General features: G+C 51.7%; 2 protein-coding genes across 2 annotated transcripts in view; both read right to left on the bottom strand.

Annotated features, from left to right (window-relative positions):
* Positions 1–244: 244 nt before the first annotated feature.
* On the bottom strand, positions 245–2,130 carry REG4 (regenerating family member 4). The gene is made up of 6 exons (XM_068199151.1): positions 1,973–2,130; positions 1,187–1,262; positions 971–1,068; positions 753–890; positions 568–673; positions 245–401 (listed from the first exon to the last, which is right to left on the bottom strand). The coding sequence occupies exons 2-6, from the start codon at positions 1,248–1,250 to the stop codon at positions 328–330; spliced, it is 480 nt and encodes a 159-aa protein (XP_068055252.1). The 5' UTR covers positions 1,251–1,262; positions 1,973–2,130; the 3' UTR covers positions 245–327.
* Positions 2,131–5,029: 2,899 nt separating this feature from the next.
* The window catches only part of NOTCH2 (notch receptor 2), an 84,624-nt gene continuing 65,686 nt past the window's right edge, over positions 5,030–23,967 (bottom strand). Inside the window, exons 22-33 of the mRNA XM_068199238.1 lie at positions 22,129–22,374; positions 19,927–20,039; positions 18,861–19,390; positions 17,784–18,131; positions 17,392–17,534; positions 16,403–16,613; positions 15,686–15,782; positions 15,016–15,184; positions 10,478–10,779; positions 9,990–10,137; positions 9,642–9,739; positions 5,030–8,732 (exon numbers count right to left, since the gene is read on the bottom strand). Coding sequence (XP_068055339.1) covers positions 7,392–8,732; positions 9,642–9,739; positions 9,990–10,137; positions 10,478–10,779; positions 15,016–15,184; positions 15,686–15,782; positions 16,403–16,613; positions 17,392–17,534; positions 17,784–18,131; positions 18,861–19,390; positions 19,927–20,039; positions 22,129–22,374 — 3,746 coding nt within the window. The 3' untranslated portion in view covers positions 5,030–7,391. The remainder of the gene's footprint in view (positions 8,733–9,641; positions 9,740–9,989; positions 10,138–10,477; positions 10,780–15,015; positions 15,185–15,685; positions 15,783–16,402; positions 16,614–17,391; positions 17,535–17,783; positions 18,132–18,860; positions 19,391–19,926; positions 20,040–22,128; positions 22,375–23,967) is intronic.

Genomic DNA, 23,967 nt, shown 5'->3' with positions numbered 1-23,967 from the left:
TGGCACCCGAGGGCTGGTATGAGCAAACCCAAGTGCTCAGCCAGGAGAGCGACTGTCCCCGCAGCTCCTGGGGACTCATCCCCAAGCAGCTCTGCCCACGCCGGCAGCGCAGAAGCCTCTGAAGCCGGGAAGCTCGGGGAGCCGAGGCAGAGCCCGTCTCTCTCTCTCACGGACCAGCCCAGGGCTTTGCACCAGCACCAAGCTCACACAGCACTTGCAATGCTTCTTTTTTTATAAGATGTATTTATAGCAGTTGCGGGGGCAGACACGGAGGTGGCACGGGAGGAACGTCGCCGGCGCGGGGTCCCGCACGGGCCAGGGCTGTGCTCAGTGCAAGGGGTAGAACTTGCAGATGTAGTGATGCTTCCGGGAGCAGTCGGCACTGGACCACACAGAGAAACCTGCGGGAGAGACAGGCAGGGGGCTGGCGGGGGCCTCGGCGAGGACGGGCACCAGCTGTGCCCAGCGCAACCCTGCAAGGGGATGGGACCTGCAGGAGGACGGAGGCAGGGGAGTGCCGGCCGAGCCCAGGCACTGGCTCGGTGGGTGCGGGGACCGGGCACTCACCGCTGTGATGGGTCAGCGCGGCGCAGCTCCCCCCGCGGGCACCGTTCCCAGGCATCTCACTGGCGGCACTGTAGTCCTTCCCACTCGTCCACTGCCAGGCCTGTCTCTGTGCAGGGCGAGGGGGGTTCAGAGGCATGGCCCTGCTGTCCCCCAGCCGCCCATCACCTCTGCTGCCCACACCTCACCTCTTTACTCTTTTGGAGTCCAATCCAGACGGGCTGCACACGCTGGTGGTAGGAGATGGTTCTCCGCAGGGTGGATGCCTCGTGGGCGTCCTCCACCCAGGCCAGGTGGGCGCCTTTCTTGACATCCTGGCACCGACTCTGCAGGGAGAGGTGTCAGTGCCAGGGCGCCTCAGGGAGACAGGGGCTCCCTGTTCCCCTGTGTACCCCGGTGGGCTTACCTCAGCCTCGTCCCAGCTCCGGGGCTCGGGGAAGTATTTGAAGCAGCTGAGCTTGTAGTAGGACCAGCCATCGGGGCAGTAGTTTATGTACCTGCCGTCTGTTTGGGGAGAGCGGCGGGCAGGCATGAGCACAGGTGGCATCACTGCCTGGAGAAGAGCGTGGCTCCCTCCTGGCCCAGCTACAAAAGCAGTTGCCCCCCGAGCCGTGGCACTCACCGACTGGCCGCAGGAGCCCCGCGCAGCCCAGCAGCAGGAGGGCGAGTCTGGCCGCAGCCGCCATCCTCCTTGCTCCCTATAAAGGCTCGGGAGGGTCACACAAGGTCCCCTGGGGACAGAGGAAGCCCCTACTACCTGTGCCCAGAGAGTGCAAAGCTGCCCCGCTGTGGGCTGAGCCTGGCCCCTCTGAGCCGCCTGGAGCAGATGACAGGCTGTGGCTCCCTCTCTGCCCCCCGGCACAGGTCACTGCCCCATGCCTGCACCCCGTGCCCCAGGCATGGCTTGGAGTCCCCAGCCCACACTGGCAGCAGATTGTCCTGGCCCCACCAGTCCCAGGCTCGGCAGGAGGCATTCGGGAGAGCCAAGCTGCTCTGTGGGGACAAGGGGAGGGCGCTGTCGCGGCACGGGTCGGAGGACCCCAACGAGGCAATGGCACAGGTGCGGCTGCAGGCACTGCGTGCACGGCGGCGTTTTCACGCCCTGAGCTCGTAGTGCTGCCCAGGCTGGGGAGAAAAATCGGCCACATCAGCGCGGTTCCCTTTTGTCTGGGCTAATCCCTGGGCACTGGGGCCGATTTGCAGATTCAGCTCGTCTTCCCCTCAAAGAAGCAGCGACAAAAGTCAACGCAGGGCTGAAAAATGCGGCATCACAGCTTGCCCCATCCAGCGAGGGCAGAGCTCCGCTCCCGCGGGAGCTGCCAGGGAGAGGGACCAGCTCCTGTTTGCCCGTGAGCCAGCTCTGAGCATCCCGAGGCCCCAGGTGCCGTGGGAGAGTCCTCTTCCTCACCTGTTGTCCGGAGATGGTGAGAAATAGCGGCTGGTCGCGGGTCACCGGGACAGGAGAGGAGAGGAGCTGCCCTTTATAGCCTGGTGCTCACCAGCATCTGTTTGCCCTCCTCAGGTGATACTCACCATAAAAATCTTACTGCTGACCCCCCTCCATTTCCCCCACTTTGCTGGAAAATTGCCCAGATCTCCAGTCTGTTTGCATTTCTCCAGAGACAGACAGGAAGAACCTGTCCTAGTTGGTCAATAAACCCCCTGCAATCATCATTAATTGCTCCCGCGATACAGATATAATCTTCCAGCCCAGAGCAGCCTGGCACCTGGCAGGGATGCCCGCTGGGCCAGCCCTGGATTGCCCGGGGGCTGGCGGGGGTGAGCCCCGGGGGTGATCCCCCGATCCCGGCCAGGGCATCCCTGCGACCAGCGGCCGGGCCATGGGTCCGACCCCCTGGCACTGCCCCCGTCCCCTGCCAAGGGGTGGCACCCGGCCGGGCCCCGCGCCCTGCCCGGCTCTGCCATGCGTCACCCACACACCGCCCTTGTTTGAACTGCCGGGGGATGTTTGCGAGCAGGATGCGGGACGCCGGGATGTGGGAACAGCCTGCAGCCGGGGGCTGGCGATGCCCTCAGATAGCGGGGAGGATGCCCAGCCCTCGGGCCCGGCCGTGACGCAAGCCTTCGTCACTGTGTGTCCCTCCGGGAGGAAGGGGCAGCTCCCGCAGCAGCAGCCCCTCACTGCCCCTGCCCCAGGCGGCTCCCTGCAGCCCCAGCCCGGGGAGGTTGCTGCGGGCATGGAGCCACAGGGATGAGCTCCCGGCCCCGGCAGCTGGAGCCCTTCGGCAAGGTCTGGCACAGCCTTCTCTGCCACGGTCCTTGCTCCTCGCCCCGGGGCGACCTCTGCACCTGGGGGAGGCAGCCGGAGTTCTCCACGTTCCTGCTGCCACCACGCTGCTCTGCAGCGTCACTTCACTGGCTCCTGATGGACCAGAGCGGCTTGGTCCATCCTGCTGCTACCAGCTCCGGCCAACGCCTGGCTCTCCCTCCCCAAAACCCTCGGTGGAGGTCGGTGGGAAGGAGGGGAGCTGCCCTTGTGGGCCTGGTGCTTGCCAGCATTAGTGTGACCCAGGAGGCAGCTACCTGCAGAGGATCCAGGCCCAGGGCTGAGCCCTGCTTCCTCCCACATGGAGAGCTTGCTGTCAGGCTCAAGCCACGGGATCTGCCACGGGCTGTCCTCTGCAGCAGCATTTGCTGAAACACGCAGCTGGTGAACGCTGCTACGCCCACAGGGAGCAGCTCCCTGCCGGCGTGCTGAGGCAGGTCTGGCTTCTGCCCTGGGCAGGGAGGAGGATCAGACCCCTCTCCTTCACCCGCACAGTGAGATGGAGCTGCTGCTGCTTGCTAGGCATCCTCTGGGATCCAAGGGGTGAAACCTTCTCGTGTCCAAACACAGCTGCTGCCTGCTATCAGTTCTGAAAGAAACAACCTGCCACACATCAGCTGCCCTGATCAATGGCAAAACCCTGCAAACATAGCAACTCCCCAGAAAACAGGACTCCACCCTTGATTTATGGAAAAACAGTGAAAAAGCTCCCCCAAAGAGCCTGAGGCTCCTCCACTACTCCTCAGTTAGATAAGGGACGAGGCAGCTCCCTGCCTGATGGTTCAGTTTGGATGCAGCACAGCAAGTTTCCACAAGCCCCTGGCCATCCCAGGCTGGGGAGGAGGCATGAGCAGCCCCGAGGAGACACAGCTTCAAGTCTCAGCCTGAGCACCAGTGAGCTCCATGCTGCTGTGCCAGGGGCTCGGCAGAGCTCACTAAACTTTGGCACAGATGTGCAAGCTGTGGGAGAACATGGATGAATGCCTCCTGGAGGTTTGGACTCACCCAGCTGGCTCTACCAGGAGATAAAGGAGCTGCACTGTTTGAATATTAAACCCTTAAAATGCCCCCAGCAACTTTACCCCAGCTCAGCATCGTAATTCAGCTACCGGCTCCATCTGAGCCCACAGCAAGAGCTGGCGAACAGCCAGGTGAACACCAGTGGAGCCCAAGGCTTCAGTGGCACCTCTGTGCTCCAAACACAGCTCAGCAGCTATTGACAGCTTGTTTTCTGATTGCTCAAGTCAAACTCTTCAAGCCTGAGACCAGCCCAGAGGAGTGGTGATTCCCTGTTTCAGAGGCTGGAGAATCACACATCTTCATCCTCTTAGTCTTGAGAAATGGAGGCTCAGGGGGGACTCTATCACTCTCTACAACAACCTGAAGGGAGGCAGTAGACAGGTGGGGCTTGGTCTCTTCTCCCAGGTGAGAAGCAACAGGAGGAGAGGAAATGGCTTCAAGTTGCACCAGGGGAGGTTTAGATAGGATACGAGGGAAAAATTTGTCAATGAAAGGGCAGTTAGGCATTGGATCAAAGCTGCCCAGAAAGATGTGGAATCACCATCCCTGGAATGCTCCAAAAACATCTGTATGTGGCATCTGGGGACATGGTTGAGGGGTGAACACAGCAGTGCCAGGCTAAAGGTTGGACTCGATGAGTTTAGGGGGCTGCTCCAACCTTAAGGATTCCATGCATCAACTGCTGAGACAAAGCCAGGGAGGCAGCCCCAGCTCCAGGGTGGATGAGAGTCCTCTACCCTACTGCAAAGGCAGGAAACAGCCAAGGGAAGCAAGCAGGACCTGAGAGAGCGAGTGAATCCACAGCCCCACTGCCCACTGCCTGGCCCACCTCGCTCACCACCTGCCTAAAAGCCTTCCCTGGCTCCCACAGGCAAGCAGGAGCTCTTACCCAAAGTGTCCAGGAAAGGACCCATCCCAGTCCCTCCCCATCCTTCCCAGTACGCCCAGCTGCTTGCCTGCTGGTTACTGCCCCCTTCTCAGCTAACCAAGAGACCCAAAATCCATCTGTAACACCCACACCAGGCTGCTTCCAGCTCCTTGGGTGGAGCTAAGTGGTGGGGTTCATGTGGTGCTGAGACAGAGCAGCCCTGACTCATTTATAAGCCAGTGGCTGTGCCACAGGCAGCCAGGAAAACAAAATGAAAACAGCAGCACATGGACACTGGGCACATACTTTTTTATTCTGGGGATAAAAATTGCTTATACATTTGGCAGCAACTATTTTCATAAAAGACTTTTATAAAAAATGTAAAAATAAGCAAATATTTTCCATTATTAATATAGGAAAATGCTGCTGTGTGAATGGTTACTCTACAACTTACGAGATAAAATACCACCTTAAGGAGATATTATCTTTACAAGTAGTTAAAAAAAAAAAATAAAAGAAAGGCAGAGGGCCATTGTATTAACAGCCAGGCACGGAACCGGCTTCATTCCACAGAAAGCACTCATCTTGTAAAAGGTAGCCACATATATAAAAAGGCACTTGGTTATTTGGAGCTAACGAGCAAAAGCCCTTTGTTTCTTTAGCATCGATGTAGCAACACTTCATTATTTGCAGTGAAACGTGTACCTGGACAGACCCCCTGGAGGTCTGAGTCAGCTGCAGCTGAACTCCAGCGGCTGCGCTGCAGCGAGCGTGCCGGGGAACGCTGTGTGTGCCGTGAAAAGCGGGAACTTCACACACAACTAAAAACTTCAGCCCAAAGCGACGGCCCCGGGAACCAGCTCCTCCTGAGGCCCTGCCTTCATGTACCATTGAGTGGAATTGGGAAAAGAAAAAAAAAAAAGAAAAGAAAAGAAGAAAAGCAACTTTGACTCTTGCTTAGACTGGAAAGGAACACCAGAGACAATACTGTACACGGTAGGGTGTTGGATGGCCTGCTCGCAGGGGAGCGGCCTTCAGTCCTTTGGCAGCAGCCGGCACCCCGAGCTCTTTGGAAGACGTGTCTGCAGCACTCCCCTGAACAGGCAGGAGCAAACCATCCCCACAAACGTTCACTTCGGCTGCTGGCTGGTCTGGAGCCCTCCGGAGAAGCGCTGCTCTTGGGGGCAAAGCAGAAAGAGCGGCTGTTTGCCTAAGGTCACGACAGCTGGCTTCCACAGCTCCAAAACTATCGGGGCAGCCGCACCACGAGCGGCCCTACTGTCCCACAGAGCACGCAGGCCACCTCGGCTGGGAGATCTCCACTCAGGCTGAAGCTGAGAGCAGAGGACAGCCCCAAACCTGTGCACCAAGCTGCAGGAGGCAATGGTTTCCGAGCTATTTGGTCTGCTGCCACAGCCCGGCTCCTGGCACACCGCCCGTGCTGCTGGAGGCCCGCTGGGCAGTCAGTGCTGCGGCCTCCGTGCGCTGCGAGGGGAAGACAAGGCAGCTCTGACCCAGGGCTGCAGCGAAAGGGACACTTTTCAAAGGGCTGGATGTCGTTCCTGACGCAGAAGGACACGCACCGCAAACGTGTAACCGCACGTTTGACACTTGTTGATAATACCATAAAGAGGCAGCATATGGTATCTGGAGGACAGGACACACAGCCACCCTTGGATGGAGGGGAGGGGACTACTGTGCAAGAACGCTGGGAGCTTGTGTTACCAGTTTTTGAAACACTCGTGCTCATCCCAAAAGGCCTGTATCAGTTGCAGTGCATCTCTTCTGGCATGGGAGCCCATGGAGGCAGTCATGGACACTCCTGGCAGGATAGGGGCACGGGGAGGGTAGTGTGTCAAAATGGTCAGGGGTGTCTCAGGGAAGAGATGGGCCCACGGGCCACCGTGGTGGGAAGACCAGGTCAGACCAGCGTTTTCGGGAGGGGAAAATAACAAAACAAGCAACCTAAAAAGACTATATGTATATATAATCTCATAATACCTGGGGAGCAGGCAGTGAGAACGCTAAGGGGGGTTAGTGGGTCTCCACAAGGCAAAGACTCCTGAAGAGGAAAGGGTGAAGCTGTGTGACAGGAGGCGTCACTTGACCTGCAGGTATTTTGGGAGGTCCAGCTCGCTTGCTGAGCAAGAGTGGACAAGGGAAGGAACAGGGCTAGGAATGTGGGTGCAGCTCTGAGCTGTGTCAAGACAAGGCAACTCGAACTCGGGAGAACTAGTAGAAGGTGCTTCAGAGAGAGGTTACGTGGGTAACAGGAGGAGTAACAAAATAAGGATACAAAGCTGGTTTTGCCTAAATTTCTGGAGAAATGACTACAAGATGTATTAAGCTGAAGAGCTGTCTCCCCAAAGCAACGGTGGAACGTGTTTAAAAGCAGACTGGAGAATCCAGTGCAGACAGCAGTCACGTCCAGTTGGTCAGAAGCGACCGAGCTGGTCTTCTCCATCACCAGCTTCTACAGTTCTCCATTTAGCATGAAAGCATACAAGTCTACAGCGACCACAGTCCCTCCAACGAAAGAACATCCTGGGCTCATTAAGACTCTTGGATACTAAAATGGTTCTTCATTTCCATGCTGGAAGACCTTCATGAGTTCTGGAGTCCGCTTTAGTCGGGCTGCACCGTGGGCAGCCTTCAGGCGTACACCTGCATGTTGTTCCGCTGCTGCTCCGTCATGTGGGCGGCCGCTGGCCCGCGCTGGTTGTTACTGGGACTGGTTGCCACGTCAGACCAGTCAGAGGCAGAGTGCGGGGAAGAGCTTGACCACTGGTCCGGAGATTCGGGCGACGGAGTCAGGTACGGGTGCTCCCCTTGTAAGTGCCGGTTGTGGCTAGGAGTCCGTTCTGTGGCCGAGGAGTAGCAGCTGTGCTGGGAGGGAGGCGTGGGGTACTTCCCCATCGAGCTCTGGAACTGGTGGTAGGCCGGGAGGACCGTCTGAGCCACCTGGCCGTCCTGCTGAGGGATGGCAGCCATGGAGAACGAGGCGCTGGGCAGCTGGGCTAGATCTGGGATCTGGTACATGGAGCTAAGAGGGCCAGCCATGTTCTGAGCGCAGTTTGACTGGGCCTGCTGCGGCAGTGCTTGCTGGTTTATGCTGCCCTTGGGAACCAGCTGGAAAGTCATGATGGGGGGCAAAGACTCCCTGGACACCCCCAGGTGCTTCGCATCCGCTTGAACCAAGCCACTCTGCTGAGAAACGCTGGGGTGGGAATGCATCACCTGGGGCACCATGCCAAACATCTCGTTGTACTGGGACTCGTTCACCTCCATGCGGTTCATCCACTCGGTGGAGACGTTGCCTGGCCGCAGCCTGCCGAGCCCGCTGTTGGGAGGGGTGGTTCTGTGCTGCGAGAGCAGCTGGCTGACGGACGGGAGCACCGTGCTGGACCCACGCCCCAGGGGCTGCATCTCGTGGAGGTTGGAGAAGGACATGGTGTGCGCAGCCTGCACCGACGGAGCCGTCAGCAGCGAGCTGGGCGACGAGTGCAGCACCCCCGGTGACGGCATCACAGGAGAAGAGGTTGGTTCAGATGCAAAAGCATGCGGAGACTCCAGGGAATCCACCGGCGACAGGGTCACGGAGCTCTCTGAAAACTGCCCTTTGCCCTCACTGAGGGACTTCTTCCTTCTCCTCTTTGCATCTTTGGTGAGGCTGGTGGGCATGCCTTTGGCATTCGGTTTTCGTGACTTCTTGCTTAGTGACGCGTGCTTCAGGTTGAGGAAGGACCTGTTGGGGCCACAGATGACAGGGGAGAGGGCAGAGTTCAGCATGGCCCCAGGGTGCCCGGCAGGGCTGTGGGCCACGTTGTACTCGTTGAGGAGCTGCACGATGTCGTGGTGCATCCGGTCCTGGGCCACGTCCCGGGGCAGTCGGTCCATGTGGTCCGTGATGTCTCGGTTGGCAAAATGATCCAGCAAGATTTTTGCTGCTTCAAAGCTGCCTTCCCGAGCAGCGAGGAAGAGTGGAGTCTCCTCCTGGAAACACAGAGAGTAAATATTTTAGCAGCTTCAGTGTGGGGGGACTGATTTACAACTCATAATTCCTTATGGTGTGGCAGACTGGCAAGCACTGTATAATGCAGCGTCACATCAACAGTCTCCAAGAGCCACCCACCCTGAGAGCTGCCCACTGAAAAAGGCAGATTACAGATAATTTTATACACAGCAGCGGAGCACAGGCTGAACTTTCCCACCAGGAAGGGCACTATTCTGCCCTAGATCATTGGAGGAACCATGAAAGCACCTGGTGCCTTTCTCCTATTGCCTCCTATGAGGGAAAGGCACAAAAGGCTAAAAGAGCCCAGCAAGGAACTAGAGCTCGTTGGTAGCTCTAAAATCCACTAAGCCATACATCATAATCCAAAAAAGATGCTTTAGGCCGAGGAGATAAATCAAGGACTGAGACACAGCAAAAACTAACAGTGAAGCTACAGAACATCTGCACAGTGCAGACAGTCTGTCAAACAGAGGGGCTTGTCCCCCGTCTCCACCCTGCACTGAGACCCCTAGAAACGTCACAGGACACCACTGCTGCTGTGCCATCAGGTATTTTTCTGTCTGCTAACTGGAATCCAGCTCTTTGACAGCAGCAGCACTTCACCTGCTGCTCTCACACACCCCTGCTGCGTCTCGCATTCCTTCCCTGCAGGGAAAGCAGGACAGCATTGATACCCAGCACGTGGCCAAACAGGGAAGAGAACTGCTCTCCCATACCAGAAACCCTGTAAGACACTCAGCACTTGGGGAGAGCTCCAGTCACAGTCTGGGTTTGCAAGACCTGGACTGAGCACCCAGTTAAGAAAATCTGAACTTAGTTCACTAGCAACAGTGAAGAGATGCTTTGAGATAGGAAGCACAGGCTTGCTGAGCACTGCCACACTGTACCTTGTTATCCTGCATGTCTCTGTTGGCTCCATTTTTCAGCAGTACTAGTGTTGCTTCCACATTGTTGACAGCAGCAGCCCAGTGAAGAGCAGATTTACCTGCAGGGAAACACAACAACGTCAGTAACAAACCAAGGAGTTATTTTACTTCTCCTCCAGGATTGTTTAACCAAACCACTGTGCATCGGCCTGTAGCTTATTACCACTGGAGGACTTTGCAGGAGAGCCCAGTGTGTGATTTAGCTACAGAATTCATGAAGAGCTTCCACTTTGGGAGAGCAGAACCCACCCCTCCCTGCTCACACCATGGCAAATATTTGCCCAGCCTGGCACATAGTTTTCACATTACCGTGGTCATCCACAGCGTTCACATCAGCCTGGCAATTAATGAGCTCGGCCACCATCCCTTCCACAGCCAGACGTGCAGCCAGAATTAACGGGGTCGTCCCATCATTCATCCGAGCATCCAAGTCTGTCACTCTGTTACGGATCAGGATCTGGACAACAGGGGAAGATGGATGCTTTTCAATACCCCTACAGACCAAAACTGAGGATTTGGCAGAATCTCAAGAGAAATTTTACAACGACAAAGCAGCCTGAGCACTGAAATGCAAGGACTCAGCAGGCGACAGGGGCAAACGGACCAAATAAATACATGCCAGATGATTTACGCATGCTGAGCTCTTCGAGCTGTGAATACCCAAGGAAACTGGATGTAAAATAGCTCTGCCTCACCTCCAAACTGTGGAAAGCACGAGAGGAGGGTTGTGAGTGAACAGAGCTCAGCTTGGACAGACTCATATAAACACAGAGCCCGGAGCTCTCCAGTGGCCATACCTGGAAGACCCCCTGGGCGTCAGCAGCCACGGCTGCGTGCAGAGGGGTCCGACCCATGTTGTCCCGAGCATTGGCATCGGCCCCAGCATCCAGGAGCCGCTTGGCAGCGTCGGCTCTGGAGTATCGGGCTGCCAGGTGCAGAGCCATCTCCCCGGTGCGGTCTGTCTGTGCCTGCAGGTTGGCCCCCTGGTAGATCAGATCCGTGATGATGTTTGCTGAGGAGTCTTCCCCGTCCTCGTCGTCCTCGCTGATGTCGGAGCCGCCCGCACGCAGAGATGCCAACATCAGGGGAGTGCAGCCATCTGCAGAGGGGGAGATGGGGATACAGTAACCTGGCAAAGGCATGGAAACCTTCCTACAACCCTTCTCCCCTGAGCTACAGACAATCCCTCCAGTTGCTTTAAACCAGACCTCTTAAAGCCCCACAGTTAGCAAGTTGTCTTCCTTCCAAGCACGAGTAACCTACTGCAAACCCAACAGAACTTAAGATATTCCTCTAAAGACTAAGATCATCATAAAACAAAAAAAGTTTGCTGCTGAAGTGTAAAACTTCCACAAAAAGTAAAGGCTAGCTGAGAGAAGCAAAGGCTAGAAAAATCAAAATAACTTGACCACTCAGTGTAACTGTTTGTACAGATGTTCTAATCACATCCCTGGGGAAAAGAAACAGTTGAAAGAAAAATTATTCAACAACTAGCCACTGATAATTGGTGACATAGCTGACATTCGCTTCAGATATTAACCTGAAGGGAAATGCAGACAAAAGCCTTCAAATCTATAGCACGGTCATCACGAGAAGGATCCTGAAGTTGTGACAGTCAAGTACTCAAAGCTGACAAATGCCCCAGGATGAATACTCTCACTCAGTCTGAGTACTTTGGGAGATACTGATCTTGCTCTTCTCAAGTCTCCAGTGATGAGATGTCCACAGAGGCTGGAGTCACACTCATCCATCCAGGATCCCTGCATTGCCAGTGGAGGGAGAAAGGCTCCTACAAACCTCTAATTTAACTTATCTCCCTCTGATGAATCTACCTCCCTACCAATCAGAGAGGACAGTGCAGGAAGACCACCTTGTGCTGCTGATTTTTCACCCTTGTTATATACCTCCTTGATGCAGGATAATTAGGATTTAAAACATCTCCATATATTTTCAGCAATGCATAAAATTGCCAAGTGCATCAGTTCCAGCAGCCTCTGAAAGTTACATGACATTCCCTAAAACCCCAAAATTGCAGCTGTAGACACTGATGCTTCCTTGTTGATTTTACTGCTTCCCTGCACATCCTTCAGGGGCACCCGGAAAGCAAGAAGGACTGAGATGACAGAAGGGAACCTCACTCTGCTAATCGCTCCACTAGAGCCCATCAGCAGAAACACAAGACAATTTTTTCAGCAAGTACCTGATCTATTCCATAGAAAAGCAGGGGACAAACAACAGCTCCTCTACCTGCACAGCTCTCTATCACAGAGCACAAAGCCACGCTGGGGTTCTGTGCACATAAACAAGGTGATATCTCCTACTGGAACTAACACACTCAGCTCTAATGCCCTGCTCCCATTCCCAGCTTCTGATCACTGAGTCTTCCTGGCTCTCTGCTTTAGGACAGCCCCAAAACTTTCTAGAAATCTAGGTTCCAGCAGGGGCACTGGAGGAGCAGGCTCTGCCCCGGCTCCAGCAGCCTGCACGCTCCTCCTAGTGGCTCCCCACCACAGGACACACAGCCTTCCTCCCGCCCTGCTCCTTCTTTCCCAGGATTTGGACAGACAGCAGCAAAGTGGTAATGTATGGGCACGGGTTCAGTTCCACCATCCAGTTCTGTCTGAAGACCCTCTCTGCTGCTCTCCAAAGCTATACCTCCCTTTGTGCTTCTCCCTCCCACTGCTGGCTCTGCTCCCTTGTCCCAAATGAACACTCCTCAGTATTCCAGTCAGGCTGTGGTCTCCTCCGTACTGCCACAACACAAAGAGCAGAGAGACAGAGCACAGAAAGGAGCTTGCCTGTCCTCCAGCACCACAGCTCTGGGAAAAAACACTCGCAGGATAGTGCTCAATCACGGCTGTTATCCTGGATCTTTGTGCCTAGCTTCTCCACAGGGACAGCACAGCATTAAATCCCTGGAATAATTAGCTGCCACCCTCCACAGAGCTTCTCAGGTACGTGCAGCTCTTTTCAGAGCCTTGCGAGTTGGCCACACACGGCTGGTTTTATGAGGCTAACAAAAACACATCCAGCTAGACAGTCAAAGTTAAGTGCTTGATGGACTACTAGAGAAAAAAAAAAAAGCTGTGGACACAATGTCTTTTTTCCTCTTTCCAGCTTGTTCTCTCAAAGAGCTGGAAAAGAACCCAAAAGCATCCAGCTGGAGGCAGACACCCAGCATGGAAAATTCCAGTCTAAACCACTGAAGTTTCAGTAACTGAAAAAAAAAGAGGGGCATATAATAGAGACAGTTCATCAATTTTAATTATAGGTGGTGTTACCAGTTATGCCTATAATTGCATTACCCTGGTTGCACACTCACAATAACTCCAGCGAAAAGAATGTCCTCACTGCTCTGGGGGACACAGCAAAAGAATAGCATGGGGAGACAAAGGTGGTGGCAGCATTCTAGAAAAACTCTTCTGTTTGCTGTCTTTCAGTAGGACAGCCCCTGAGTACATGTAAAATGCAGAGCGAGGTAGTAAAGTCAGGAGTTCACCAGACAGGTACTCCTGAAGGTCAGGCACAAGGCATTGAAAACTGGGATATAAGGAACCCACAGGAAAAATCTCTAGGCAAGGCTTCTGGAAGATACTGGAGATCTTGGATCCCCCTAAATATGAGAGACTGCAGAAGGTGGTGGGTTAAGGGAGGGCACAAACCCTTGGCACATCGAGATGTTTCTCCCCTCTGAAGAAGAGCTCTCTGCTGTTCAACCTGCACCTGCAGCCAGGATCTAACTCACCCAGCTTCAGGTGGCTCCAGCCCAGACACCTGCACTCAAATCAGTCAGCCTGAACACCCTTTGTAATTAATTAGGGGCAGCAAAGCATTATTGGGCTGTGAACCATCCAGTTTTCAGACTTCTTGGGACAGAGGGGAACTACCTTTCAGAAGGGCCCATTTTTTCCATCTGCCTGCAAAAGTGAGGGCGGCCAGGGCAGAGAAACAGCCACATTAACTGTGAGGAATCCCACCCCTCCTTACTAACCCATCATTCCAACATCTCTCACACTTTTAACATTATTTCTTCCCCTGACAGCTGCTTGTTTGTGATGCCACATAGAGAATAACTTAGAGCAGCTTGCTGCAAGCGTCACAATTGTATCTGGATGGCAGGAAAACAACTCACAGGTCAGTATAATTTCATTGCTGTTGTTGGACAAAGCTTTGGGTGAACAGGAAAATAAGCAATCTGGAGTCTTAAGAACATTATTGCCTGCACTTGGAAAGCTTTTACCCTGCCACACAGCTCGAAGTTTCAATAGGGGAAATAAAGAAAAGCTTAAATTTGGCAGAAACTGATGGTTTATGTTCTCACACTCGTTACACAAAAATCTCTCCTTCCCTTTGCATTTAGGAGAGCTAACGGGTCAATGAGCAGAAAAGACAATAGAAAGGAACTGAGAGAATGGGTCCAGTCATCCTTAAATTGCATGGAAATATTCCCACAAAACGCAGTAGAAAAAGGAATTGCAGCAATATTATCAGCATCACCTCTCTGCATATGAACAAGAGCAATGTTTGCAGCTCTTCCAACCAGAATAAAGTTCTTGGTCAACTGTCTCCTCTCAGAGCCCAGAGACCAGTTATTACCAGATGATCCACCCAGCCCCTTACCAGCTTTTACAGCTTTAGTACTACACTCATAAAAAGCAGGAGAGGGTTCCCAGGGCATCTAGTCATTTGAAACAGAGAGAGCAAACCTGCCTGCATGTTAAAGAAACCTTCAAAGTCCACCGTTCTGTTATAAATTCAATGACTTGATCATCATAAGCTGAAGATATAAATCAGGGAATAAAAAAAAATCATGATCAATCTTGCTGCATCACTGCTCTGTTCAGGACAGACACTTCACACACTGCTAAGGAGGACAGACTGTCTGTCAAAAAGTCATCTTATTCAGGAAAAGGCCATCCTTGCTTCCTGAACCGGTAACAGACACCTCAGGTACAGAATCTGCTAAGTTGGTCCTTAGAAAAGTCTGGCATAGATATCTGCAGTGAACCAGCTGGAGAAACTGGGGGTTATTTCCAGCACAATTAAGCATTCAAAATTACTGACAATATCGCTTAGACACACACTGTTATAAATAAGATTCTACAGGTTCTTGCTAAGTGAACTTTTCCTCCTGGCTCCATGATATTCCATGTGCTACAGACCATGGCCTAACCTTTCCAGCTTTTCTTTTCAGAAGCGCACACTGTGCTTTCCTTGAGCACCATAAAATTCCTGCCGCTGTTCCTGCGTACTCCATGTAATTCGTGACATGAGCAGCCCCAGCCACAGGCGACAGAGGAGGCTGGTAGGACACAGAGACACTCCGAGTACTGACCTGGCCCTCTGACGTTGACATCCAGAACATCCACTTCTTGATCTGCCTGAGGGGGTGTGAGGGCCAGGGAGGTGCTGCCACAGACATCTGCTGCCTCCAGGTGCTGCTGTGTCCACTGGCGCTGGTCAATCTGCTCGTCCCCTTCTGGCAGCAAGGCCTGGTCCTCAGCCTGAGCACAGCACACAAGCAGCTGCTTCAAAACACCCATCAAGTGGCCAAAGACACTCGAAGTTCTTGGGGTGTTCTTAGTTTTGGTGGGGTTTCTCAGGGTTTGAGAGGGGATTTTTGCTGCGTTTTGGTTTTTTGTTTGCCCTCTTGTTGTTTTAGGGGGGCTTGTTTCCTTTTAAGTTAATGGTGGTCTCCATTTATTTCTGCTTAGCATTCTCGGCTTTCATATTCTCACCAAACATTGTCAGGCCTGAACTGCAAGACATGACATTAACCTTCTTGTCCCTTCTGCTGCTGAAGGGAGGGGACACTGAAACAGAAGGCACTGACTTTCTCCACCAGCCTGTGGTGGCAGTGTTAACCTGAGGATTTGCTCCTCAGATACCATTAATAATATATTACCAATCCCTAGGCCAAGGGGGGCTTTGAGCAAAGGAAGGTAATGCAGATGGCTTGTCTCACCAACAGCTTCAGATGGTATTTAAGTCTTGGAGCTCCTTACCTTGGCTCTCTTTGGCTGAGGTCCACCATCACCTGCCCAGTGCTCAGTTGTCCCAGGGTCGGCCAGGTTACCCTCTGGTATCTGGACTGACAGATTTCTGACAAACAAGGAGAAGATATCACTTTGCAGCCTGAGCAGGTGCTACTGCTGCTACTTACACTACCCTGCAGAGACTAAAAAAGGGGTGCTTGTAAGTTTGGTAGTTTCCAAACAGAAGAACCAAGGAATGACAAATTTCAGGCAGCCAATAGTGGCATTAAACGCACTTAGAACTGCAAAGTTGTTTAATTCAGTAGAAAGCCAAAACTGCATAAAACTTTTGAAACTTTCCATTACTTATGAGTCATATTTTTGATGCATTGAGCTAGAGATATTAGATGTTTGTTGTCATCTATCAACCTAAAAATGTCTCACCTATTCCAGGAGAAAATTAGGCAAACTGTGCCTGGCTGCTGATCTATACTGCTCAGTGTCAGAAAACCAAACAAAACCAGGAGATCAGATTCCTTGCTGGCCTTTTATACATTACAGTTAATTAAAATTCTTCTGTCCAAACCAGATGTTTTTAAATTTATAGGAATAGCCTAAGAAGTTCTGGTTTAAAAGGAAGCTTTTGCTAAGGAGTTAAGTGCCTTTGATGAAACATATTTCAGCCACATTCTCAAAATCCTCGAGCCACTAATAAACACAATGTCAGTGGCCTAAATGCAAACTTACTTGAGTCCAACAGCATCCTCCCCAACGGGCTCTCTGCGTTTGTGGTTACTGGGATCCCTGCGCAGGATGAAGCCCTCTGGGAGCCACAGAGAGCCGTGCTTGCGCTTGCGCTTCGCCATCATCACGCCCAGGAGAAGGATCAGCAGGATGATCAAAGCTGCCACAGCAAGCAGGTAGAGCAGCTGGGTCTTTGGTGGTAACAAGGGCTCACCTAAAAATTCCAGTTAAAACACAGTGTGATTAACAAAGTGGAAACAACAATCTTCAACCTACAGACTCTCTTTTCTCAGCACAGTCCTTCCCGCAGGGAGCATATTGTCTCTACAGAGTTTAGGCTCCACTGAGAGCGCTGTAAGTACATATCACTTCTTTTTGACTTTCATTGGTCTGGTTTCTCCAAGTGTTTTTTAGAGTACATGGCTGCTGAACCAAAGATCTTGCTCCTTCCTCCAGCCACGCTCAATCGGCATAGAGAGAGCTCATCTACATGAACATACAAGAATGACCCAACTAGGAAAAGCAATAATGCCAGCCTAGAACAGGTTTGCAGTTGAGCCTCAGACTGAGGGAGATGGAGCAGAAAACACAGAGATTACACACTGCCAGAGGAGAAAGCATCTGGTAGTCTGGAGTGAGGAATGCCTCCCAGCCTCTCTCTCTAAATGGCACCTTTTCCACTGAATTCATGGCTTAAAGCACATGAATGGTTTTAGTGTGGAGATCACCACTGCAGTGCTGTAGCATGAGAGATTACTGATTCTACAAGTATTAAAGTGACTAAACGAATGTCCTGCCTTACTAACCAGACATCCCCTCTGTGAACTTTGCACAAACATAGTCCTATAACTGGGGACAAACAAATTACCTCCCGGAAACCATACTGAACAGCAAGACACAAGAAGATGATGATCAATAATCTGAGTATTTTGCAAGCCCAAGTTTGATGACTGCCTCCCTCAAAAAGCAATTTTTCCTCTCCAATTACTCACTTTGGACAGACACAAAAGGATAGGGCAGCATGCCCTTGATGGCCTGAGCAGCTAAGAGAGCTGCAGCAGCTTCTGTGTTGTGAAAGCATTGCTCCGAGTCCTCTGCACACTGGCGGTTGTCGATCTCCAGGAACACCTTGGTGCTGCAGAGACACAGTAAGAGGGCACAGCAGTCAGTGACAGAAACTTATGCCAAAGCAGTAGGTCAAGCTGCAGCAGCGTTTTACCTTAATCTTTGTACCCCAACGCCGAACCGGGCAGTTGCGATAGCGTTGCATTTTCCCATTTGAAAAAACAGCCTACAGCCCTAGAAAGTCTAGAAAGCCCCACACAGCTACAAGCAAGAGCTACCAGCACAACCAGGCCAGAGGGAGACAGAGGGATCCACTCACCCAATGACCTCTTGCTCCAGCTCTCTGTGCTTGCGAACCACCACGAGCGACCGACGGCTCCGCGCCGCCGATTTCTCCCCATAGTACGGGAACACCATGGGGTTTCCCTGGGAGTCCAGCTTAATCCTCAGATTGGTGTGCAGGAGCGTTCCCAGGGTGCGCAGGAAGCTGCGGACGTCCCCCAGCAGCTCGTCAGGGGGCATCAGGACCACGATGATCAGGGTGCCCTCTGCCAGCTTCTCGGCCTTGTCGCCGGCGCAGTCCAGCCCGTCCCAGCCGCACTCCTCGCTGTTGCAGCCCTGGTCGCAGCGCCCGTCTGCGTAGTGATCTGCACAGTACTTGTCATACCTGGAGCAGGGAGAGGCTTATGGGCAGCACACGGCACTGACATGCTCTGCACAGCACACCTGCACTCTAGGGGCCCGGGTCTTGCACTCTTCAGCATCATTTGAGGTAAGACAACACTCATCATTAGGGTATCAGGAGAAGAAATACAACCCAGCTTATCCTGTAAGCTTGCAGCCTGAGAGGGTGAAAATAGGAAGCACAGCACACCCCAAGAACCTATTATTTAATTCTGGTAACAGTGTCAGAGAACTGCTTATTCTGTTTACTAAGATACTAACACCTCTTGCCTCACCGAGGGAGAATCATCACTGCAAAGCTGTAGCACTTGTCAAAAATAACTGAAGAGCAAGATGTGCCACTACAAACAAGCTAGAAAACATGTTCAGAGGCAGCAAATACAGCTGGGATTAAAATTCAAGTATTTCTGGTATGGAACAAAATTCAGGATAGCAGGCAGTGCTGAAAACTTAAAATCTAGGACAAGGCAAAATGCCTCCTTATTTACATTTCCAGGGAAAGCAGGGCACATCCATCAAGCAGGTTAACACATTACCATTGCTCAGGTTATCCACAAATTCCAAAAATAGACAAGAAGTACACAAAGCAGCAGAAACTGCTGGATGCCAAGCTTTCAGCAAGGATAGCAAGAGAAACAATGGGAGAGAAGGGAGCAACAGGCAGGAGCTGTGTTAGTCACGCAGAGAAAACGTTCTCAGCATCGCGCCTTACTTGCACGTCCTGCTATTTTGCTGACACTCAAAGTTGTCAAACAGGCACTCGGGCGTGTTGCAGAACTCGTCACATTGTCCATTGAAAAACATCCAGCAGGGCAGGGAGGAGGAGCAGTTGGCCCAAGGATCCTCCACTGTCAGGGAGCAGTCGCCTCCATCCCACTGGCACGCATGGGTGTTACAGTCTTCATCACAATAGCCATCCCTGGCTTTTTCTGCACACTGGAAATCCAGGCATTTTCGAGGCTCCGGGCTGAAAGTTACAGGCTGCTCACAGTGGCTGCCCTGGGTGTGAGCAGGGCACTGGCAGTAGTAGTAAGGAGGCTGAGAATGAGGGTGGCAGCTGCCCCCATTCTGGCAGGGGGCACTGGCACAGCCTGGGTGTGTCTGGCATTCCTCTCCCACAGACAGCTTGGGGCAATAGCACCGTGGACCAGAAGACGTTTGGATGCACTGCTCCCCCTTCTTGCATTTCACTTGTCCACAGGTGCTGTGGCTGCTGAACTCACATTTTGCTCCAGAATAACCCTATGGGTTGGAAAAAAAGGCAAAACAATCAGTGTCACAAACATATTGTTCAACACTCTGAGGGCTGGAGGCAAGGTGACGTGTGCAAATCCTGTCTCCCCTGTAACTCTTCTAGCCTCACTGCAGGAGCCATGACTTTCTGGACCTAACCTCACGGATAAACTAGGAAATCACAAGGCTCTGTTACATTTTGAAAACAGCCTAGAAGAGCCACAAACAAGGGGAAGTGTACAGCAAGCACAGAAAACACAGGACTGCAAAAAAAAAAGTTAATTTAATTAAGCTAATGTAATTTAATGGGAGATTTAAGACAAAAAAGCCAGCTGTGATACTTGAAGACCATACTTGTTTGGGGTAGCAACAGACAGCATCACTCTCCTGGGGCAGCTGGAAGCCCTGGGTTTCCCCACTGAGCAGATAAACTAAGGGATGCCAGTAACGAGAATCCAGTGCTCACCTGCAGTGAAGCAGCGAGAGCCCAGGCAGAGGGCTCTGGAGCTGGGGCAGGCAGTGCAGTGTGAGCACGGGGCGCTTACCGGGGGGCACTGGCAGATGAAGCCATCGGGCATGTTGCTGGCCACAGCGCAGGTGCCGCCGTTCTGGCACGGCTTCCGGGGACACACGTCGATGACACTCTCACAGTGACGGCCTGGGACGGAGCACAGCGAGAGAGAGCAGAGAAACGTGCGTGTGGTCACTCCAAAAACCATCACCACACAAAACACTCCTGCGAGTAACCGGCGAGCTGAGCACTCTTTCTGGAGGGAGCATCCCTTTGGATAAGGCGTGGTCTCCCCAGTGAGACCTTTTTGGAGGGAGCGTCCCTTTGGATAAGGCGTGGTCTCCCCAGTGAGACCTTTTTGGAGGGAGCGTCCCTTTGGATAAGGTGTGGTCTCCCCAGTGAGACCTTTTTGGAGGGAGCGTCCCTTTGGATAAGGTGTGGTCTCCACGTGGCTGCCTAAGCAGTAAAGAGGAAGGCACAGCCCCAGAATCCACAAGGTGCATTTGGATGCAGCTGACCGTGTCTGCCTCCTCAAGAACACTCACAACACAGCACAAAGGCAGAATGTGCTGTTGTCATCCCCAAGTCAGCCAGGCACAGAGTGATGTACCACACCAGTTTGGTGGTTCCTAAGACTTCTTTACTTTTTGGAAGATGCTTAATGAGTCCAATGGCAAATCACACTGTAACATGAGGAACAAGCCTCAGGACCATATGTACCACGAGTGAACAGGAGAACCAAGCAGAGTCTCCTCAGACTGATCAGCCACACAGAGATCTTACTGCACTCACATGCTTTGCAGCAACTCCCAGAGTCAAGCTGACACCAAATTTCTAAAAGTTGGGGATGATCTCAGCATGACTCGGACCCCCCTAGGAAAATATTAATAGAAGTCTCCAGACATGTGCAGCCAAGACTTTGCAGACAGGAGCAGACAGGGCAGGATGGCCCACAGAGTTCTGGCATCCCACCAGTCACAGACCACAGCAAAGCCACCCTGTCCCCTCCCAGGCAGAAGGGTCAGTGGGGAATGTGCAGAAGACAGACAGCTAGAGGAGGAAGCATGCTCCCCCTTTGTGCCTAACATTTCCAGACAGACTTCATGTCTGACACACAGCAGCTCTCTCTGCTCCTCCTGGGGTGCAGCAGGCCTGCACTCCCCACAGCACAAGATCCAGCAACCCTTCCATGAGGGTCAGAAGCCACATGAGGCATAATTCATAACAGCAACCTTAACAGACAGGCTTAAAATAAACCCATCTGGTGGCCTGCACCAGTGTCCCACCAGCTCCACTTCCCTCATACATCACTCTTTCAGGAACTTCTTTTGGCAGGATAAGTAATGCTTTCAAAAGCTACTGCATGAATTCTTCAAACATATATCTTTGTGATTTCTTTGCATCTGAAACTCACAAATTCAGTGGAAAAATCACAGCATCTTTAAATTTTAAGAAAAAGTGTAAAAACTGCTGGTAAAGCATGCAGGAAAAGTGACTGCTAAGCAGGGAAAGTAAAAGGTTTTAATGGAGGAAAACTGAATGCATAAGAAGTTAAACTGACATGGAAAATGGAAAGCTGAAAGTTAAGACACATCTGGAGACTATTAGACCAAACTTAAGCCCAGTGGGAGGCAGAAAGCAGAATAGCAGCAATACTAACAAAGAGGAGGTCTAGAGAGAGTGAGACATAAGTCTGCACAGTGTGAAATTCTTGCAAAGTTGTGATTCAAAGTTGGATTGTGGAAGGATCACCAAGCTGAGAATGTACAGCCTGTCTACGCATAGAATACTCCATCCTGACCATGTAACCAGTGCAAGGAGGAAAGGCAGCAAGGAGTAGAAAAGGAGGCCAAAAGCAAATTATGATACCATGACGCTGATTTATAATTCACATGGCTGCTTTGCAAAAGGAGAAGTCACAGATAAGCTGACACATGAACTGTTACACTTTCAATATTAGAAACGTGAAATTATGAAGGCAAGAAAAGTACCACAAGGAAAGAGAAGTCCTGGAAGCCAAGCATCTCAGGGGATTCCTTCATCTGAGACAGCTCTGGAAGCCAAATTTCTTAGAAGTTTTAAAAGAAAGACGGGTTTAAAAATTGAAACACGTTGTAGGGAAACAATCAGACATTGTGAAGAGAAGTGGGTAGATAACAGCACTGCCAGGAAGGGATTAGAACCACCATTTCTCAAGATACTGCCATGAAACCAAAGCATGTTTATGACTACTCACCAGTGAAAGCACTACGGCAGATGCACCGATAATCGTTTGTCAGCTGGACACAGTCCAGGCTCCCTCGAGGGTTGCAGGGGTTGGAGAGGCACTCGTTGATGTCCCCCTCGCAGCGCTCCCCTGCAAAGCCCTGGGGACAGAGGCAGCTGTAGCCCCCGATCTGGTCAATGCACTGCCCCCCGTTGAAGCAGCGGGGAGCTCCTGCGTCCGAGATGCAGTCATCCACGTTCTCCTCACAGAAGCGGCCTGCAGCACAGGAAAGAGGGACAGCTTGGGGACACCGTGCTGTGGCTGCCTTTCCTGTGGTGCCTTAAGTTTGAGCTGTCATGTTTTCCAGATTCTGTACTGCATTAGTGTGTAACTCTGAACTGCATATAAAGTGTTGGCGAGTTCTCCTCACAGCTCAGGCACACAAAACAATCATTTTCACAAAACAATCCTTTTCCAGCCCAGAACCAAGGACACCGCTGCAGCTTCAGCCCAAAAAGTGCAAACAACAGGGAATTGAGGAGAGCAGACTGGGAGGATGGGACTGCATCACCTGGAGCTGGAATTGGACAATGAACCCCAAGATGGAAATGGACCAAAACTTATAAAAGGGTGAAAACTCATGACCTGGGGTCCATCTTGGCTGTAACCACAGCCGGGCTCTTGTACTGCCCAAGGTGTATCCTTTGAAGTTCTTTTAATAAATCCCTACTTTATTCCTTTAACTCTGCCCAGGCTCTGTTCTAGGGAGCCTCTTCAGGCATCACCTGCACTGCTCATCAAGTTTTAAGGCCATGACACACACAGTCCCTGAAATAAGCAGGTAAAGATCCCAGTTTAAAACATTCCACGCCCTCTGCAGACAGCCAGCTTCAGAGCAGGCTTAGGGTACATGTGTTTCACATCCAGGCTGTCCTCAACACTACGCTGTCCTGGTATTTGGCAGCTTTCATACTTGACTTAATTTAAGGGCATAATTAAAAACACAAAACCAAACCAAGCCCAAAAAAGATGCACTTGATTTAGCCCTGAGACTAAGCAGAGCCTGGGAGCCCTGTGCTGGCCTTGACAGGCCACAAGCTGCCACCAGGCTACCCTGGAACTGGGCAAAGAGCATTTGTAGCAACAGCATTAAAATAAGCAACAGCAACCCAACAAAAAAAAAGCAGTTGTGATAAAACACTGATTTCTCCAGTCTGGCTCCTGGGGACTTACAGCAAACCCCCACCGGCAGCCAGGGAGGGCAATTTCTTCTCCTCCCTGTGGGATTTCCTTTCAAGGGACAAGGTCTGGTGCTGGTTCTGCTTTCACTGCACAAGGGCAGAGAGGGGAAGATGAGCAAGTTTATTGCTGTTGTTCCAACCAGAGCAAGAAAAATCCTTCACCCAAATATGGAGGATGCTTATACTGGCATCAGTAAAGTACTAATTACAAACTGGGCCAGGGAGAAAAGCTAAGTTTTACTATCCTAAATAATTGTATCAAGTCTCCTCCAATTCCTTTCATTTACAAAAAAAAAAAAAAAAAAAAAAGAAAAAAAACCCACAAAACTGTCACATCCAGAAAGTAATCCATCTCAACAAAGACAGACTGAAGGATTAAAAGCAGTACACTCAGAACCTCTCAAAGGATGGCGGGCAATTTAGTGGAATACAGAAATTCTGGCAACGCAGATACTGGTACCTAAATACATTCTTGGATGTAGAGACCTAAAAAGCAGGTTTGTTTCTGCTTTGGTTTTATTGCACTTTTTTCTTTTTTTTTTTTTCTTTTAATTAAAGAATAATATTAAGAACAATACATGAAGAATTAGTAGTGAAATGATTTAAAATGAAATAAATACTTATCCAG

Source organism: Anomalospiza imberbis, chromosome 9 (genome assembly GCF_031753505.1).
Source record: "Anomalospiza imberbis isolate Cuckoo-Finch-1a 21T00152 chromosome 9, ASM3175350v1, whole genome shotgun sequence".
Taxonomy (NCBI): Eukaryota; Metazoa; Chordata; class Aves; order Passeriformes; family Viduidae; genus Anomalospiza; species Anomalospiza imberbis.
Note: the sequence above shows the minus strand (reverse complement) of the source record. Positions and strands in the feature narration are given on the sequence as shown.